The sequence below is a fragment of the Lynx rufus genome, unplaced genomic scaffold, assembly GCF_022079265.1.
Source record: "Lynx rufus isolate CCGP_SWC_20201006 ecotype Redwood Valley unplaced genomic scaffold, mLynRuf1.p SCAF_18, whole genome shotgun sequence".
Lineage (NCBI taxonomy): Eukaryota > Metazoa > Chordata > Mammalia > Carnivora > Felidae > Lynx > Lynx rufus.
The window spans coordinates 5378892-5398003 of NW_025814832.1; the positions used below are offsets into that span (position 1 = coordinate 5378892).

Here is a 19112-nt window from a genome sequence, read left to right on the forward strand (position 1 = left end):
TTGCTGCAGGTTCTGCCCAGGCTATTGCCGCTGCCGCAGAGTGCTGCCTCCCCCGGCCTCCCCCTGAGCATGTGGGTGGGGGAGGGGCCAGGGAAGCCAGCTGAGCCAGGCCAGTAGGAACCTGAGGCACGGCAACAAGGCTAAGTAGGATGGCTAGCTGCCCACTGAGATGGCCTCGGCTGCCCAGGCCCAAGCAGGGGACTCCTTTGCACCACTGGGTGCAGCGAAACTGGCCGTAGCCACAGACCAGCCAGAGTGAGGGCAGGTTCAGCCCAACGCTGACCTTGGATGTGGCTAAGGGGGCTGCACCTCAGAAAGGCTGAGAGGGGACTTGGGACCAGGCCAGGCCAGCTAAGGACACTGAGTGGTTACAGGTCAAGGCCACAGGGTGGCAGGAAGTGGTGAGAGCCAGGCATGATTTAGGCGGAGAGCCATCGCTGGACCCTCGTGCTGGCTGGCTGCTGGGCCCAGGCCCTGGGTTAGCTGAGAAGGTGGGCATGGCCCTAACCCTTGTCAGAGACTGCCTGCCTTCCCCCTATGCAAGCTGGCTGCTGCTGTCAGGGCAGGACGGGGTGTAGTGTGCTGTGAACCCTCAATCTCCAGTGCCTTTCCCACACCGGAGATAGAAAACCTGGTGGCAGGGCCTTGGGTGGGGGGAGGGTCTGACCCTTACCACCCCCAATGCCTGGCTTCCCTTCCCTTTCCAGACACTGAGGAAGCTGGGTTTGAGGTGGCCCATGAGGGTGGGGAGAGAGGGACAGTCATTTCCTGAGAAGGGCCCAGGCTGAGGGAGGCCGGTTTGAGGAGCTGCTTCTTCAGGAGGGACGACAGAAATGGGGGTCACGGCAGGGCTTGGGAACGAAGGACTGGTTAAGTTGGGCCCATGGGTACAGCACCCTCCAAACTGGTGTCAGAACCTGCAGATGAGTCCCGGGAGGAACGGCCCTGCAGGAAGCGGATGATCTTCTCTATTGTGGCCTCTTGGTACTCGTGGGACCACCTGTGGGCACAGAGGCTGGTGGGTCAGAGGGCCTGCCGGAGGGAGCTGCTGGCTGGGGGCTGGATACCCGCCCCCCCTCCTCACTTGATGCCATTGAAGGTGAGCACAGCCTGCATGTCCTCGGGCAGGTCCTGGGGCTCTGGCCACTCGAAGCCATCAATGACGGGCACAATGTTCTTGCCGTAGCTCAAAGCAGTCACGATCTCCTGAAGAAAGAAAAGAGGGGAGGCGGAAAGAGACACAGGTCCCCATCTAGGGACCTGGGAGGCCAGGCAGACGCTGGGAGGGCCAACCACCCAAGGCCAAGCCTGGGGTGGGGTGCTGGTGCTGAAGTCTACCTTGACTTCTCCCTCACCACTTGTGGTATATATTTGGTCTTTGCCCCAGATCCTTGATATAGAGCTCCTGAAACCCTGGGAATCCCCAGATGACTGGAGGATGGGTTGGGGGTGCCTAGACAGCTTCTGGATGGGGACTGGTTGCCAGGAAGACCAAGCTATGTTGAAAAGGTTGGAACTTTTAAGTACCCAACAAACATTCACACACACACACACACACACACACACACACACACTGCCTAGGAGGGGAGAGGGGCAGAGATTGATTTCACTCGCCAGTGGCCAATGACTTAATCATGCCCACATAATGAAACTCCGTAAAACCCCCCAAGGATGAGATGGGTTGGTGAACACATCTAGGTGTTGAGAGGGTGGCCTAGAGAGGGCATGGGAGCTCTGGGCCTCCCCTGCCCATGCCCGCATGCCCTGTACCTTGCCCTAGGCCTCTCTCACATTTGGATGTTCCTGAGTCGTATCCTCTACAATGAACCAGTAATAGTTGAGTCCTTTCTGAGTTCTGCATGTCATTCTAGCAAATTATTGAACTGGTCGGGGGAGGGATGTGTATGTCCCGGGAACTCCTGAATTGGTAGTCAAGTCAGACAAATGCGGGTAGCCTGGGAACCCAGGACTTTCAACTGGCATCTGAAGTGAGGGCAGACTTGTGGGGCAGAGTCCTTAACCCTCTGGAGTCTGACACTTGCTCTGGGTAAGTCAACATCAGAATTGAACTGAATTGTGGAACACCCAGTTGGTGTTGGCAAATTGCAAGAATTGGTTTGTTGGTGTTAGAAAAAACCCACACGATTTGGTGTCAGAAGAAAAACATGACCCGCTGCAGCCAAACTGATCTGTCACCAGCCCTGGCAATTTGTACTTCTTACTTTTTTCTCAAATCCACCCATTTTTTTCTTCTTCCACCCCACCACCACCCTGCTCCAACCCCCCTCATCTTTATCCCCTGCCAGGTCTCTCCTCATCCACTCTTGCCCCCTCTAACTTGTTCTCTGCGTTGCCCTTTCACCTGGCTGCTGTTTGCAAAATGCAAATCTGATCATGTCATCCCCTGCTTAAAACTCTTCAGGATTTTACATGGCTCTTAGAATAAAATTCAAACTCCTTAATGTGGTCTGAAGGCCCTGTGTGGTTGACCACAGCTCACTTCTCAGACTCTACCCCTGTACTGTTCTCCCAGCCACACAGATCTTGTAGCCCCTTAGATTTGCCATCCTCCCTCCCTGCACAGGGCCTTTGCACATGCTGTTTCCTCAGTCTGGAATGCTCTTCCCTGCCCCTTCCCCTAACTAATGCCTACTCATTTTTCTGATCTAAGCTCAATCCATACTTTCCCAGGGAAGTCTTCCCTCACTTCTCTGACTAGGCCAGTTCTCCCTATTGTAGGCTCTTGTAATAGGCCCTTCAGCATATGCTACAGTTGCAAACTTAAATTAGTTAATGAGTGATTTGCTTAATACCTGTCTTCCCCACATGTCTGGTTTTTACCCATCTTACATCTCAGCATCTTTCACAAAGCCTCGCCCATATCAGCCCTTGCCAAATACTTAATGGATGGCTGGATGGTTGGAAGGAAGGAAGGAAGGAGGGAAGGAGGGAAGGAAGGAAGGAAGGAAAGAAAGAAAGAAAGAAAGAAAACAAGCAAGCAAAAGAGAGAAAGAAAGAGAAAGAGAAGAGAGAAAGAAGGAAGGCAGGCAGACTGAATGGTTAGAATGAAGGAAGGAAGGAAGGAAGGGAAAGAAAGGAAGAAAGAAAAAAGGAAAGAAGAGGAAGGAAGGAAGAAAAATAAATAACATAGCATAGCAGGTGGGGACTGAACTCTGGAATCATCAGATGGGGGTTCACATCGAATCTCTGACACAGGCTTTGTGGCCTGAGGCAAACAACAGGCTCTCAAAGCCTCTGTTTTCTCATATATAAAATAAGGTTCAAAATAGGGTTCATGACAGTCCCTGTCTGGTGGGATGGTTGGGGATACCTGCAATGTCCCACGACAAGTGGTTAGAACAGTGCCCAGCATGCAGTGGGTGCTTAATAAATAATAGGTGTTATTATTTCCTCCTCTGTAAAGGAGAATAATAAACCTACTTCACAAGGTTGTTCTGAGGATATTACTTACTATTAATGGGTGCTCTGGTAAGTGCTTATTGAATGTTTTTCTCCTTTCAAGGGAGAACCTCAGGGATTGGCCTTTTTTGAGTGCAGTTCACTTGTGGTTTTCCATATTGATTACTCACTAAATGTGGCTTCAGGGAAAGAAATTTTAAAACCAGAGGCAATCAAGCACTAACAACAACCAAGGAAGGCTGATGGAGCCTTTGGGACTGGTCCAGTGCAAAGGCTTCCGCCACCCTGCCTGCCTCCTCCCTCCTTACAATCTGCTGGGACAAGGCTGGATGTCCAGTACCCTTGTGGAGCAGAGCCTTCCTGGGGAAAGAACCTGAGGAGCTTCCACCTTGGTTGGCTTTGGGGGAACCTCTCCACTTTATGAATGAGAAGCAGGAAGCCCAGAGAAGGGAAGGGACTTGCTCCCAAGTCACGCAAATGCCCAGACCAGGAGGGGCCAGGTGTCTGAATCAAGCCTTCAAATTCCAAGTCCAGGGCTCTTTCAACCAAGCCCTCTGCCTCTCTGCTGAGGATCTGTATGAATTCAGACCCTGAAGAAATTTATTTGGGAGCCTTTAGACATTTGTTTTATCCAAAATTACACACAACTGAAGACAGCACACTGCTCATGGCACAGATTCAGAGTCTGGCCAAGACAGGAATAATGGCTTGTTCAAGGTCACCCAGCAGGTTCAGAATGAAAACTTGATTAGAGTTGACCTGGTAAACCTGGTGGACATGTCTGCTTTTCCCAGTAATCTCAGCTCCACCTGTGTAATCTTTGATTCAATCATTCCATAAACTCAAGAGCCTACTTTGCTGCTTGCGTGGTTGTGGGCATCGGGGATATGGAGTAAACACGGCAAGGTCTGAACTCCCATGGAGCAGGTCACCTGCCACCTAAGCTGGGCCATCAACCATGATCCTCCAGGCGTCTCTTTGGCCCAACACCAAACCAAGCCCAATACTCAGCCCCTAAGACATGGCTTCTGGGGCCTGACCCTCTTCCCCACTGTCAGTCTGGATGCACTCTGGTGTCAGAGCCTTCTCCCAACAACCCCTGGCCTGGCGTCACTGCCCTCAGGGGATCCCTCTTCCCTGTGCTTTAAACATGGGTCTTCTCCTGGCCTTTAGGTACTCTGCAAACTGGTTCTGTAGTTCTTATCCAGCCAATGGTGTACTGGTCAATGTTTAACAATGAGCTCTCTGGGAGGCGGGGGGTGGGGTGGGGGGGACAATCAACCAAATAAAACCCTGACTCGTAGTGTTTATCAACTTCCTTAGTGTCGATGCTCCCACCGTGGCTGATTTCAAGCTACCAACACGACGTCACTGAATGTGGAGTTGGGAAGAGATGCAGACAATCATTTCTGGTGCCGGCTGAACCCAGCCCTATCCCACCACCTCCCCTCACACCCCATCAGATCTGTGCCATGGAACGCAGTCAGGTCCTGGGAAAGAGCATGGGCTTTGGAGTCGGACAGATGGAGTTCAGAGCCCAGCTTTTCTGATTTCAACACCAGTGTGGTCATGGGAAAAAATATTGTACCTCTCTGAGTCTCCGTTTCTTCATCTGTAAGCAGTTACCAGTGATGCACCTTCCTCACCCCCACTTTTGTTCTTTTGCTCACGCAGTTCTCCTGCCTGGGATGCCTTCTCTTCCACTCACCTAAATTCTTAAGACTCTTCTCACATTCTGCCTTCTCCGTGAAGCCTTCCCCGGTTACTCTGGCCCTTAACGTTTTCTCCCTTCTCCATACTCCTATGGCAAGTAGGAGGTTCACCTACCTAGCTTAGCACTGATACCATCCTACATATGATCTGGTCGTTCTGGGCATATTTTTGTCTTCTTAGTTGTTTTAGGACAAGGGCTCCATCTCAGATGACTGCTTTATCTCTCAGCCCAGGCCCCCAGTTCCTACTCACTGATTAATTATTAATAACCTGCAGATGTGATATGGATCCATCCCTCCATTCTACAAGTATTTAATAAGTTTCTACCATGTGTCAGGCACTGAAAATACAACGGTATTAATTAAACAGTGGTAGTACTCATAAAAATTGCAATAATAATTGCTACCATTATAAAGCAATTACTATAGAGCTAGGCATTCTGCTGAGCACTTCACACATTTTAGCTCTTTTAATTTTTATAACAACATCCTAGGGAGTTAGAGACTACACTTATCCCACTTTCCAGTCACAAACACGAAGCTCACTGGGATTAAGTAACTTGTCCAAGGCCAGAGCCAGGATTCAAACTCAGCTTTGTGCTCTTCATGATTCCGCTGCGTCTGGCACTAGGCTCTCTGGCCCCTCTCCCCTCACAGAGGTTATTTTTCAAAGCATTTTCATCCTTCTCGCAACAATCCTACAAGGCGAAGAACACAGAGAAGTTATCCCCATTTTCTAAATGAGGAAACTGAGACTCAGAGAGCCTGAGTGACTTGCTAACGACCAATTACAGTCAGAGCTGTGGCTCCTGACTTCCGGCTGGGCCATGGAGGTTGCTGATGGACGCAGGGGAGGAGGAACGGGAGGAGGACCTTGTGCCCTGGACACAGGCCAGTGCTGGGACCACAGAGGCCAGCGCCTACCTTGTGCACCCAGTCCTTGCAGTCGTGGTCCTGCATGCACTTGTCCAGTGCCCCAGCTGACAGCACCAGCACAAAGTTGCGGGCACCTATGACACTCTGGATGAGCTTGTCCTCGAACTTGCCTGCTTCCAGCTTTTCCACATCAATGAAGACACTGAAGCCGTGCAGCTGCAGGTGCACCTTCAGGAGGCTGTAAAGAGGTCCCGTGTCACTGCCTTGGCCTCGCCCCGAGGCCCCAGCCTGCCCGCCTGCCCACCCCTTCTCACCTGGCCAGCTGGGAGCCTGAGTTCCGGCGGTAGCTGATGAAGACATCTGGGATGTCCCCACTGGGCTTGCAGCCAGTGCAGGGCAGCGGGGAGTGTAGCATTTCTGAAGCAGACAAGAGACAGCTTGGTTCACCATGAGGTACATCATCCCCTGCACACCCGCCTTCTCAGCCCGGCCCAACCCCGCCCAGCCCAGGCAGGGTGGCTTGCTTCAAAAAAGGGTCACTGAGATAGCGAGATGGGCCTACGGGAAGGAGGGCTGCTAACTCTTAGTGAGTGCATCTCAGGAGGTGGGCATTGTGTTTTAGGGACGTGGATTTGCACCTCCAGCCCTGCCCTCTCTCTGGAGCTTCAGACCTACACGGCCAGCTGCCCCCACACACAGCAAACCCAATATGTCCCAAGTCCTTCCTGGGACCCTCCCTTCCTAGTTCCCACCACAGCCAGCACCTGGGTATTGGCCTGAACCCCTACCTCTCACTCATTCATTCAACAAGTATTTGCTAAGCATTTACTGTATGCCTGGCACTATCCCTTCTGCTTGGGCTACTGCAGTGAACAGAACAGACCAGTCTTCACAACCCCTGACTCCGAGCTCTGTATCCTTCCTACTTCCCAGGGCCCTCCCGATGTCCAGGCTCCCAACTCCGCCTTCTCAGTGGTCTCCCCAAATCCACACTTACTCGGTCTAATCTGTTTGTACAGCAACCAGAGGGATTTTTCTAAAATCTAAGTCTGAGTGTGTCATTGCCCCCACTTAAAAAAACGTGCACGGCTCTTTTTAAAAAACGTGTAAGCTATCTTTGCAGTAGGACTTCCTGTTTTTAAAAAATGAAATCTTAGGGTTTTATTGGACGCTGCGATGTAAAAATAATAAAGGCTTGATCTGCTTTAGTTAAATTTGCTGAATGCAAAGAATCCATCTTCATGTAATATTCGGCCCTAACACTCACAGACAGCATTTGTCTGTTTATGAAGCAGAAAGACAGAGGTTCAAATCCCAGTTCTGTTATTTTAAGGGCTTTGAGATATGTATTTGGGATTTCCCAAGGGATAACGTTGGGAAATGTATTTAAATTCTTTAAAACTTAGTTTCATCATCTTTTCAATTAACACCCTCAAGGACCATGTTCATCTTGGATTACGATGGTAGTTACACATATAAGCATTTTTCAAAACTCTTCAAATTGGACACTATTTTTTCTTTTCTTTTTTTTTTTTTTTTTCAGGAAGCTCCACTCCCAGTGTGGGACCCAATGCCAGGCTTGAACTCAATGACCCTGAGATCAAGACCTGAGCTAAGATAAAGAGTTGGATGCTCAACCTACTGAGCCACCCAGGAGCCCTGAAATTGGGACACTTTTAAGTTATACCTCTTTTATTACTTCCAATTTTTTTTAAAGTTGATTTAAAAAATTAACACCCACTGCGCAGAATGGATGTAGAGATTAATGAGATAATATCTGTTTAAAACCTAGTACATATAACAATTGACGATAAATATCAGCTAAATAGTAAATTAGCAAATCAAAGTAGTAAGTGAAAAGGGTTGCTAGAGCCCTAGAATCCATTCTGCCCTCATGACCTCCCCAAAGCACCTCCAGAACCCATACTCTGCAGGCTGCTGGCTAGTGGCATAAGCCTCCCTCCCCATGTGACCCCCTCCTTCTTGTCTTACCTCCACATTTGCATATCTGCTCCCTCCTCCTGAGCTGCTCTTTCTGCTGCACGTCCTCCCCAATACATCCTTCAAGACCTGGTCAGACATCCTCTAAATGCCCAGACCTGGGTGGACAGCCAGCGCTTCCTCGCAGCCCCCATTGGAATCCCGGACATGCTTCCTACTGTGGTCACCGACCTGCTTATACAGCTGACTTACTTCCACCCCCCGACTCAGCTCAGACTGGGAACTTCTTGAGGGCAAAGTGCAGCATATTGGTCTTTGCATCCTCAGAATCCAGTCTGGCCCCGGGGATGTGTTCAGACCATCTACCGAGTGTCTCCCCTCACCCTGCAGGGCTGGGCTAGGCAGGGGTAGGGGCCCGGGTGGGCAGGCTGACCTCTGGCGGCGGTGAGGATGCGGGTGCGGTGCACGCCCAGGCTGATGCCGCAGTCCTCCAGGAGCTGTTGCTCAGACACGCGGTGCAGCAGGGAGCGGTCCAGGCCGCAGCTGACCAGGCCGTACGTGTACTGGCGGAAGCGCGGGTCCAGGCTGCCCAGCCAGTCGGCCAGGTTGCTGCGGTCGCACGTAGCGTAGTTGGCGAAGGTCTTGAGCTCCGTGAGCTCCCTAAAGAATCTGCACCCCGGGGGAGAAGAGGACGCTGAGGTCCTAACCTGGGACTGGCTAGTGGCGGAGGGCGACGGCTGGCAGTCAGGAGGCTCCGTACCTTTTGCGGGTGATGCCCGATTTCATGCCCAGGTCGGTCTGGAGCTCTTCCTCCGTGAGTCGCAGAAGCAGGTCACCATCCACCTGCTGCTCCTGAGGGAGGGGTCAGATGTAAGGAAGGGCTCTCCTCCTCAGCCCTTGGACCCCAAGCATAACATGCAAGGAAAGGGAAATGTAGAGGGCGATGGGTGAGGCGGATGGGACTCAGAGCCGAGTGACCCCGAAAGTGGCTGAGTACAGACTCCCATCCCCAGTATGGCCCCCTGGCGCCGCGGGCATGCAGGCGGAAAAGGGGCGCGGTGGCCTCTGTGCAGGGCGCCCCTAGCGGCCGCGCGCCTTTGGGATGCGCCGCTCTACCCGGAAGCTCTCGCAGTAGTGGGAGAAGCCGATCTGCTGCAGCCACGTCTGGACCTCGGCCTCCTTCCAGCTGGCCACGCAGGGCAGAATGGGCCGCGGCACCTCCTCACCCAGCAGACGTAGCGCACGCTTCGCCAGCGCCGACGTGGTGCCGTTGGTGGAATAGGAAACCAGGCGTTTCAGGCTCTGGATGGCTCCGATGTCGCTGAATACCTAGGGAGGGATGGGGAGAGGGTGTCTTGGGTCCACCAGCTCGCCAGCCATCCCCAAACGTGCCCAGTCCTTCCCTTCCCCTCTTCTCAAAGCTGAAACTCCCATCATCTACCCTAGCCCTGCCTGCTTCCAATATATCACCTAGTTCTGTGGTTTCTGCCTCCTGAAGCTCTCTCAACTCTTGACCTCATGTCTCCCCTCTAACAGCTTGCATCTCCCTGGGATGAAGTCTGAGCTGTCAGTGTGGAGGCCAGGCCTGGCACAGTGTAGCCCCTGCCCACCATTCTCAGCTCAACTGCCCTTTCACAATCCCACACTTGGCTGACACCCACCCACTAAGGCTCTCCAATCTCTGGGCTCAGTCATTGCTTTCCCAGACCCTTAGTTCTTCTGGCCTGCTTGTGGGAATCCTAGTCATCCATCGGAATTCAAATTGATTAGCACCCCCTCCATGCAGCCTACTTTGATTTACCCACAGTTTGGCCCATACCTCCAATTAGGCCTTGTACTCTACATGCCACTGTTGTTAATAGATAATGCACCTTCCACTGGATGATAAGCTGACGTCATGTTTTAGTCACCTTTGGAGTCCTGTACCTGGCACATTGCAGGGTACAGAGTGGTGGCTGACGATCTCTTTACTGAACTGCATTCACTTGGCCTTGTTGGAAAGGGGGTGCCATAGCTGGTGGTCATGCCTGCTGCCCAGACCCAATCCTTGGGGCCTCACTCCCTACTTCCCTTCAAGTCCCTTCTCCCAAAGCAGAATGACCTGATTTATAAAGCCAGTCCTCCCATGGCCCACCTCTGGGGCATAGAGGGGAAAATCAGAAGCTTCTAGAACCCCAGACCCTGGAAGAGGCCTCCAAGAACCCCCCAACACAACAGTCTCTTTTTAATCTGTGGGGACACACACAGTAGGTGACAATGATCTGAGACACTCTCCTCTGAGCAGCCCAGATGACAGCTGTGGTACAGACAGGATGGCCCACACTGTGCCCACAACTCCCTTACACCAGCTGTCACCAACTCCAACCCCCCAGAGGAATGCAAAGGAGGAGAGGGGTGTTGTAGGGATAATTTTGATTCTCCAATATTTAAAAAACAAAAACACAAACTTCTGATAATTTAGCTATTAGTAGCTTCACATGCAGGATAAGAACTGCTGCCGTGGTTCGCTTCCTCAGTTTTCCAGGATAAAAAAGAAGCATAGAGAGGCCCAGAAAGGGGAAGCCAGCTAGCCAAGGTCACACAGCAAGTTAAAGCAGAGGGCAAAAGCTTCAGATCAGGCCCTAGGCATAGGGAGCTCTTGGGACACAGGTGGGAGTTATCTGGTCAACTCACTGATGTTCTGCCCCGCCAAGCGCCTGTCTCTGCATTCCCTCTCCTTCCTGCACTCCAGACCCATGTGACAAAATGGCCCACTGAGGTACCCCAGCTGGTCATCGTTCATGCACTCCAAGCCCAACCTGTCCCAGTGAACTCACTTTCTTCCCCTCCCCCCCCACACAACCTCTCTCCAGTTACCCTTAATTCAGTACCAGGTGCCACCAGGCACCCAGCTGTCTGTGTCCAAAGCCAGGAGTCATCCTCAGCTCTTCCCTCTCCTTCACCGCTCCCCCTCCCCCAAGTCCTAATTCTATCTCTTCAGCCCCTCTGAGATCTGTCTGCTTTTCTCTGCCTCTGCTGTCATGCCCCAGCCCACCTTCCCAACTGTCCCCATCACGGCCTCCTATCTGGCTCCCTTGCCTCTGACCTCACCCTTGCCAATTCCATCTCTACAATTGCAGCCAGGATAATCTTTGTGAAATGCATGTTTCCTGCTGAAAATCCTTGCTTTTGCCTTCAAGGCCAGAATGACTGGTTTCTCATCCTTCTTGCTTCACCTAACTCTTAACATGTACTTCAAGTCCCTGTCACTCCCTCTGGGAAGCTGGTCCAGACTCTCTCTAACCCCGGTCCTCCCCCTCACCCCACACCCACCTTAGTCTTGCCCTGGAGGCTCTTGATGGCCGCTTCAGCACAGAGGTAGAAAGCCCCGATGCACTGGGCCTCCAAACGCGACGAATCCAGCAGCGGCACGAGGCGCTGCAGGTCGTCGGGCCCGCGTCCCTGGCTCGTGTCACTGGCATCCACCAGGCAGCGGGCGAAGCGACCGGGGTCTAGCGAGGCCACGAGCGGCTCCACGAGCGCCAGGGTGCCGGAGCGCTCCACCTCCCGCTCCACCTCCTTGTTGGTTGCCAGCACCGCCACCGCGAGGCAGGCGTGCAGCCGCAGCAGCTCGTCCTCTTTGGAGAAGGCGAGCGGGAAGAGCCACTCTGCAGCGCGCTTCTCCACCATGCGCCTCTGCGCCGCCTGGCCCCCGTGCAGCGCGCAGTTGCCCAGCGCCAGCGCGCAGTGGCGGAGCAGCGCCGGGTCCGTGCGGCGGCACCAGTACAGCACCGCGTCCAAGCCACCGGCCGCCACCAGCCGCTGGCACGTCTCTTCCGAGTGCTTGAACATGTGCTCCAAGATGCCTGCCACGCTCCGCGCCAGCTCCACCGGCTCACGCTCTTTTGCCAAATTCAGGATCACGCCCAACCCGATGCGCGCCACGCGGTCCCTGCCGAGAAAAAGTGGCACTGGGACGGTGGAGTGGCGGCAGTCCCGGGGAGGGGGTGGCTTGTCCCCTGGGGGCCACGGTCTGGTCACTTAACCTCTCTGGCCTCACTAGTGTCATATAGGACATGAGGGAGAGCATTATCCTCCCTGCCTCTGCCTTTCATCTCCTGTCTGGGGAGGAGCAGATTTCTCGGATTATAAGGATGCTCGATCCTGGCCGCCCCACCTCCTCCCTTACCACTGCCTCCTCCCCCACAGTGCATGTAGCCGTTAAGGACCCTAACTCTGGAGAAGATTCCCTGGGTCCTGGTTTCTTCTAGAAAGTTGTGGGGCCTTGAGTGCCTTCCTTTATCTTTCTACCTTTGTTCCTCATCTCATAAATAAAAGGAATACCTACCCCATAGGGTCATTATGAGAACGAATGTGATAATCCACGTAAAGTGCTCTGCACAGTGCCTGGCACATACGGAAGACTCACTAGACGTTAACTTGTCATCAGTTGAAGTATCACTTGAAGTACAGCACTCTTAGCCTTGCCCTCAAACCTTTCTAGTCACTCCATGCAGTGTGACTGGGGTGTATTTATTCATTCACTCAACAGATGTTTATTGAGGAGCTACTGTGTGCCAGGCTGCGCTAGAGGCTAATTAACAGTGCTTGGAACTTACACACAGCTAATATGGAGACAAACAATAAGCAGGTGAACAATGAATGAACAGGTTGATACTGATGCGGCCATAATGCTAGCAAAACCGGGTGATGTAATGGATAGTGCATGGGTGGAGAGATATGTCTGAGGAGGTGACATCAGAGAGTTCAGTATCTGGAGACTCCTGCCTGAAAGTGTCTGGGAAAAGAGCATGACAGGCAGAGCGAACAGCGAGGACAAAAGCCCTGAGGGCTGGGGAGTTTGGCATGTTTGAGGAATAGAAAGAAGGCCAGAGAGATCTGCAATGTTTATAACCGACAAGGAAGAAAACAAAATCAGCAAGGATTCATATATAGAATATATAAATATTCACATCAACAAGAAAAAGGCAGCAAATTCAATAGGGAATGGCAAAGGATATAAATGGCAATTTATAAAAGAGAAAATCCAAAGTGTTAACAAACAAAATAATTTGTAATCCTTAGTAATCAGAGAAGTGAAAATTAAATCAGCTATCACATGGGGGCGCTGGAGTGGCTCAGTCGATTGAGCGTCTGACTCTTGATTTCAGCTCAGGTCGTGATCCCAGGGTTGTGGGATTGAGCCCTGTGGAGCTCTGCACCGAGCCTCCTTGGGATTCTCTTGCTCTCTCCCTCTCCCCAATGCACATGCGCACACTTTCCCTCTCTCTAAAATATAAACAAACAAATAAATAAAAATCACCTATCACTTTACACCTATTGGATAGGCAAAAAGCAAAGCTGGGTAACACAGAAGGTTGATGAGGTGTGGGGCCATGAACATGCTGACGCTCTCTGGGTGGAGGTGCACACTAGGGCAGTCAACTTGGAAAACAGGCTGGGATGCATGGTGAAATTAAGGAGATATACATCCTACAAGCCAGGAATTGGAGCTCTTGAGCTTACAGCCAAAGAAAGTATCACAGTCCACAAAAGTCTGTGGAAAAGGTTCACTGCAGGATTGTTTTTGGTGGGGGAAGATGGCAGCAGGCTGGTGTCAAGCCTTGGAGAGTGGAGAGGTAACACGGGCAGGTGACCACTCTGGAGGACTATGGAGCAGTTACAAGTGACTGAACAGATGATAAAACAACAATATTAAAAACATATTAATGAGTGGGTGAAAGTAAGAAATGAAATGTGCTTTGTAACACAGCACTATTTGAGTAAACTAAAAATATATGAACACCAAACAAGAAAATAAAGATTTTACCAGGATAAGGATATAAAGATATGCATTAAATATACTGAATGGGTGCCTATGGCATTAAATCAGAAAAATGGTGGGACAGGGGTACCTAGCTGGGTCAGTCGGTGGCGCATGAGACTCTTGATCTCAGGGTTGTGAGTTTGAATCCCACGTTGGGAGCAGAGATTACTTAAAAATAAAATCTAGGAAAGAAAGAAAGAAAGAAAGAAAGAAAGAAAGAAAGAAAGAAAGAAAGAAAGAAAGAAAGAAAAAGGAAAAGTGAAGGAAGGAAGGAAGGAAGGAAGGAAGGAAGGAAGGAAGGAAGGAAGAAAGGTAGGTAGTGGGACATTAATGAAGAGGAGAAGGGAAGATTGTGGAGACTGTATTCTAGGCACGTATGTATACAAAGGCTAGGAGGTATCTGAGAACTGGTGCACTTGGGGACCTGTCCCCACTGCAGCCACACTGAAGTGAAGCCATTTCTAGTGGCTGAGGTGGAAGTTTCAAGGTGGGAGGGAGTAGGGAGAGTGGTGGGGGCCTTCTGAACCATCTAGAGGCATTTGTGAAGTACACATCTTGATCAAAAATGGGGAGCCACTGAAAGGCTTCAGGAAGGGGAGTGGTCTGCTCTTGCTTGGGTTGCATAGTTGCACAGGAAACTCACTCTGGCTGCTATAGGGAGGAAGGATCCCAGGGAGGGAGCCTGGATGCCAGCAGGGCAGGCAGGAGAGTTGCCACACTCCAGGCAGAGGTGAGTTTTCTGTTTTCCTGACCTCCACAAATGATGTCCTCCACAAGTGACATGACCCCCAAAGATTCCAGCCATGGAGTCCTTGCCCCATGAGCACCACAATGACCACAGTGCTTGTGACTTTGTGTCCATTGCAGGTCCCAGCTGAACCCCTAACATGGCATAAGGCCAACACAACTTTGCTCAGAGGATGATCAGAGGTCATGATCCTTGATCTCTACTTTGTGCTTCCAGAACAATCTGACTACATAAACTCTGAGAATATCAGGACCAGAATGTGTCTAAGCAGTCATCTGATCCAACACCTTCATTTCCTGAGAACCACTGAAGAGAAAGTCTTGCTCAGGAACATCAATTCAGAGAGAGGACTTCATTCTGAGTCTCTTAATTCCCAGCCCTCCCCTTTCCCTATGCACTTGACACCCTCAGAGAACTTGAACTGTGTGCTTGTTGTGAGAACTATTGACTCAGATCCCAGCTTCTGCAGCCCCAGAGGCTGTGGTTCAAATCCCAGCTCCAAAGGAGGGTGGAAATTGTACACATACACAGACACACATACAAGCAGGTATATATAATATACATATGTGTGTAAATCCTTGTAAATGCACAGAATTTCTCTGGAAGGACATACTGTGCAAGAAACTTGTTTTGCTTCCTGGTTTGTCTCTAGGGAGGGGGTCTGGGTAGAAAGCGTGTATCTTTTTGTATCTTTGCACTTTTTGAATTTATATGCAATAGTTTTCTGGGTTTTGTGGGGTTTTTTTTTTTGAGTTTATTTATTTTGAGAGAGAGAGAGAGAGTGCAAGCTGGGAGGGGCAGAGAGAGAGAAAAAGAAAGAGAGAGAGAGAGAGGGAGAGAGAGAGAACCCAAGCACGTTCCCCCTGTCAATGTTGAGCCCCATGCGGGGCTCGAACTCACAAACCGTGAGATCATGACCTGAGCTGAGATCAAGAGTCAGAGGTTTAAATGACAGCCACTCAGGCACTCCTGATTTTTTTTTTTTTAAGACATGTCTCCTCCCTTATTTACTGTGTATTTCTGGGAAAGCCATTTAACCTGAGTTAAGCCATTTAACCTAATTATGGTCCCCTGAAGGGGCTACACTGTAAATTGCAAAGGCTAGCAGTCACACCCTCACTGGGTGTCATGGGACCAAGTTCAAAAGTTCCTCCGCTGTTGGGCTTTTCTTGGCATTTGGGAGTGAGGGACACTGTGATGGAGGCTCCCAGGCAGTGGGTGTGGCAGCACTATGGGAAGAAGGGAATGGGAAAAGGAGTGTGTGCATTGATTGAGGAACTTTCTTTAAGAGGAGGTTGGTTGATGAAGGAAGGGCAAGATTTCATAAACTCAAATTCTCAGTGTATCATCTCTCAAAATTTTGAGGGTGACAGGACGTGCTAGACGCTGTCCTTGGTCCTGAAGGGCTGTCAGCACCACCACGTTGTTTCCTGAGACCAGGAGTTAGCAATTCTAAACCAGAGGAGTGTTGTTAGTTTCAACCTTTAAAAACGTCAGTGCATCTTGCAGCCCTCCTCTTCCTCGGGTGTTGGCTGCACCCACTCCCCAAGAGTTCTCATTATAGCTGCCACATCTCACATATCAGACCTACAGGGTACACCCGCCAACCTGTGTGCACCACATCCAGTGAGCACCCGCTCCGTTTGCTAGCCCTCCAAATTCACTGATGTTAGATGGGAAATCAATGACTTTCTGAGCAAGCAGAACCCTAACTTGCTCTCCCAGCTTCACTTGCTTCATTCGTGGACTGTACTATTTCCACCATCCACAAAGTTATTTTTCATTTTTGAAAATGGCAAGGAAAGCACCTCTAACCCATGGCCTCACACTTGTGACAGCTGCATGAATTCAAAGTGACCCTTGCAAGACCCTTCTACACCTGAGAGGCCTGAGAATTCAGCATGAGACTGCTGCGTGACAGTTTGGTCTGCTCTGACATCAGATGAGAGAGAAAATGAGTGCGAGGGTCCTCATAGTCCAGGGGAGATCCCAAGAGGCAGACAAGAGAGTCGCAGCCAGGCCTCAGTTGGACCCCACCTACTGGATCTATGGGGGGGGGGCAGAGAACACATACTCTAGCCCCTGCCTAGCTCTGCACCTGTTTCCTCTTCTCTTGCCCATTCATCCCAGTAGAAAACCTTCTGTTCCCCATTAGCAGCTGCAGAATGAGATCATGTCTGGCCTGTTACATGGGCCAAAATGAAGAGGGAGGAAGCAGGTGGTGGATTGGGGGTGGCACGAAGGGGGCAAGTAACCCTTAGGTCAGCACTCATTTCAGCAATCATTTCTCCTCCTCCTACCCCATTTCCTGAGCACTGTTTTCTCTTTCTTTCTCAGTGGCAGAGTGAAGGTAGCAAAGAAGGGCATCTGGGCCTGTGGGGAGGAGGTCTGTGGGTTTAGAGGGCACTGGCAGCTCCATGCTGAACCAGGAACAGATTCCTGTCCAACTACTCTATTCTTCCTCTCCCTGTCTCATTCCTCACGTCACCAGTCTGGGGAGTGAATACTGGCCGCACTATTAGTTTACCTGTTGTGGCAAATCATTAAACTTTCCGAAGTCTCATTTGCCTCATTTGTGAAATGGACACGCTGATCCCCAGAGGGGGTGTAGTACAGGGATTTGGTGAGGTGAGGGAGGAAAAGGCACAGAGAGTGGCACGAGAGACCCGGGCTGTCGACCACACTTGCTGCCCCACAGCACCCCGCGCTCTCCCCTCAGCCCGTGAGCACCCTACCGGTTCTCAGCCACCAGGATCTGCTCCAGCAGGCGGGCGGCCTGCACCCGCGTCTCCAGCTCCGGCGCCTGCAGCAGTCGCAGCAGCAGGTCGAGGCCGCCGTCCAGGCGGATGGCGTCGCACAGACCCTGGGCTACTTCTCGGCCCACGGCCGGCAGCAACCAGGCCTCCTCCACTAGTTGGAAGACCTCGGCCAGGCCGGCGCCCACGGCCCGCGCGCCCCCCGCCTGCTTCAGCTCAGACAGCGCCTGCTGCAGCTCGGGCAGCGCGCGCTCCAGGGCGCCCTGCACCTCGGCGCCCGCCCCGGGCGACACCTCGCGGGGCCCGCGGCCGCCCGCGGTCCACCATGGGCCCGCACCGCCGCCCCCGTCTGGCCCCGGCACCGCTAGACGCTCAGAGCCTGGCCTTGGGCCCGACATGGTGAAGAAGCGGCACAGCTTATAGGCGGAGAGGAGCAGCGTCAGGACCATGGGCGCGGGGCTGCGGGGTACATCCCCGGTCCGGAGGGGCGGGGCCGGGCGGAGCGCCCCGGAACTTGGGAAGAGGAGGACAGGAGATGGGGACCAGGTAGAAGGTGCAGGAGAGAGGGATGGATAAAAGGGTACCAGGCAGGGGCGCTGGCCAGAAGTTTGGGGGAGGGGCGAGGGCGGGATCTGGAAAGGAGCTTTTGGGTAAAAGGATGCAGGCTCAGATGTAGAGGGTGGGCAGGAGGAGCCAGAGGGGAGCGAGGGATGGACCTAGACGTCAGCAGGTCTGGGAGGCAGCAACAAGAACAAAGCGCGGCTCCAGCCAGAAGATGCTCTGCAGCAGCCCCGCCTCGGACAAGCCGCAGCGAGGGAGCCGACACTCCGCCCCTCGGTCACGTGGGACTCCTCCCTTGCCGCCTGCGTAGCCTGCACCCGAGCTTCCCCAGCCACGCCCACGCCCTGCGGAGGGGTGGGCGAGGCGACTAGGGGAAGAGGGTGCAGAGCGATAGGACAGCCTCACTATCCCACAACGCACCCCCCCCCCCCGCCGACCCCGTGCCCCCGACACTGCAACGAGAAGGCAACACCGTGGAGCGTGCGCCCTGCCCTAACTGTGGTGAGATCAACCATAATAACGATTCGGTACAACTCTCGAGACCCTTTAGGCCCGTTTCTCAAGCCTTGCAACATGCTTTAGGGGGTCGAGATTAGTGTTCCCATTTAACAGCTGAACCGACTGAAGCTCATAGAAAAGAGATTCCCCCAAGTCACCCACCTCTCTGGTTACGGAAGAGAAAAATTCAGTTGGAAACTCAGAATCATTTCTTCCAGGTAGTGGGAGGGTTTCAGGAAGCCTGTGGACCCCAACCCTTGGCACAAAATCAGGCGTTCTGTGCCAGGGGCGTTTTCTGGAAAGAGGGATGCTACTTCTCAAAAGAGTCTAAAAGTGCCAAGAACTAGGCTATTCTTTGCGGATGGGGAGACTGAAGGTGGAGACAGGGAGCAGTGAATGAGCAGGAGACCGAGGAATCAAATCCAGTCCAAATGGTTAATATTCACCCAATTTGCTGTGCTGTGAAGACCAGCTTGGGGAAATCAATGCACCCAAGAGGTGAACCTAAACACGAAACTCTGTTATTGTTTTTTTAAACAGAGTTTTAAAAAATTTCCCCCAGGGTGCTTACCAGCATTCCTTCAACCCCCCTTTCACTGCCCTAAATACACAACGGGTGGGTGACACACTCAGCCAGGGATGTGCCTGTTCAAACAGATCGCAGATAAACAACCATTTATGGAGAATGAAGTTGGCGCTACTCCAGGCATGAGGCATTTTGTCTGCTTTAGCTCATGTAACCCCCAACACATCATGAGGTAAGTATTAACAGTCTCACTTTACCAAAAAGAATA

At 52.0% G+C, this 19112-nt stretch overlaps 1 protein-coding gene across 1 annotated transcript; it reads right to left on the bottom strand.

Annotated features, from left to right (window-relative positions):
* Positions 1-815: 815 nt before the first annotated feature.
* Positions 816-17708, bottom strand: SARM1 (sterile alpha and TIR motif containing 1). The gene is made up of 9 exons (XM_047080735.1): positions 17239-17708; positions 11262-11880; positions 9066-9278; positions 8710-8801; positions 8383-8618; positions 6323-6425; positions 6057-6246; positions 1085-1206; positions 816-1000 (listed from the first exon to the last, which is right to left on the bottom strand). The coding sequence occupies exons 1-9, from the start codon at positions 17706-17708 to the stop codon at positions 871-873; spliced, it is 2175 nt and encodes a 724-aa protein (XP_046936691.1). The 3' UTR covers positions 816-870.
* Positions 17709-19112: the final 1404 nt, after the last annotated feature.

Coding starts and splice junctions, on each gene's coding strand:
- SARM1 (XM_047080735.1), bottom strand. CDS start 17,708: ATGGTCCTGACGCTGCTCCTCTCCGCCTATAAGCTGTGCCGCTTCTTC. Junction 8,619..8,709: donor TCGGGCATCACCCGCAAAAG/GTACGGAGCCTC, acceptor CCCGGGGTGCAG/ATTCTTTAGGGAGCTCACGG. Junction 6,247..6,322: donor TCAGGCTCCCAGCTGGCCAG/GTGAGAAGGGGT, acceptor ACCTCTTTACAG/CCTCCTGAAGGTGCACCTGC.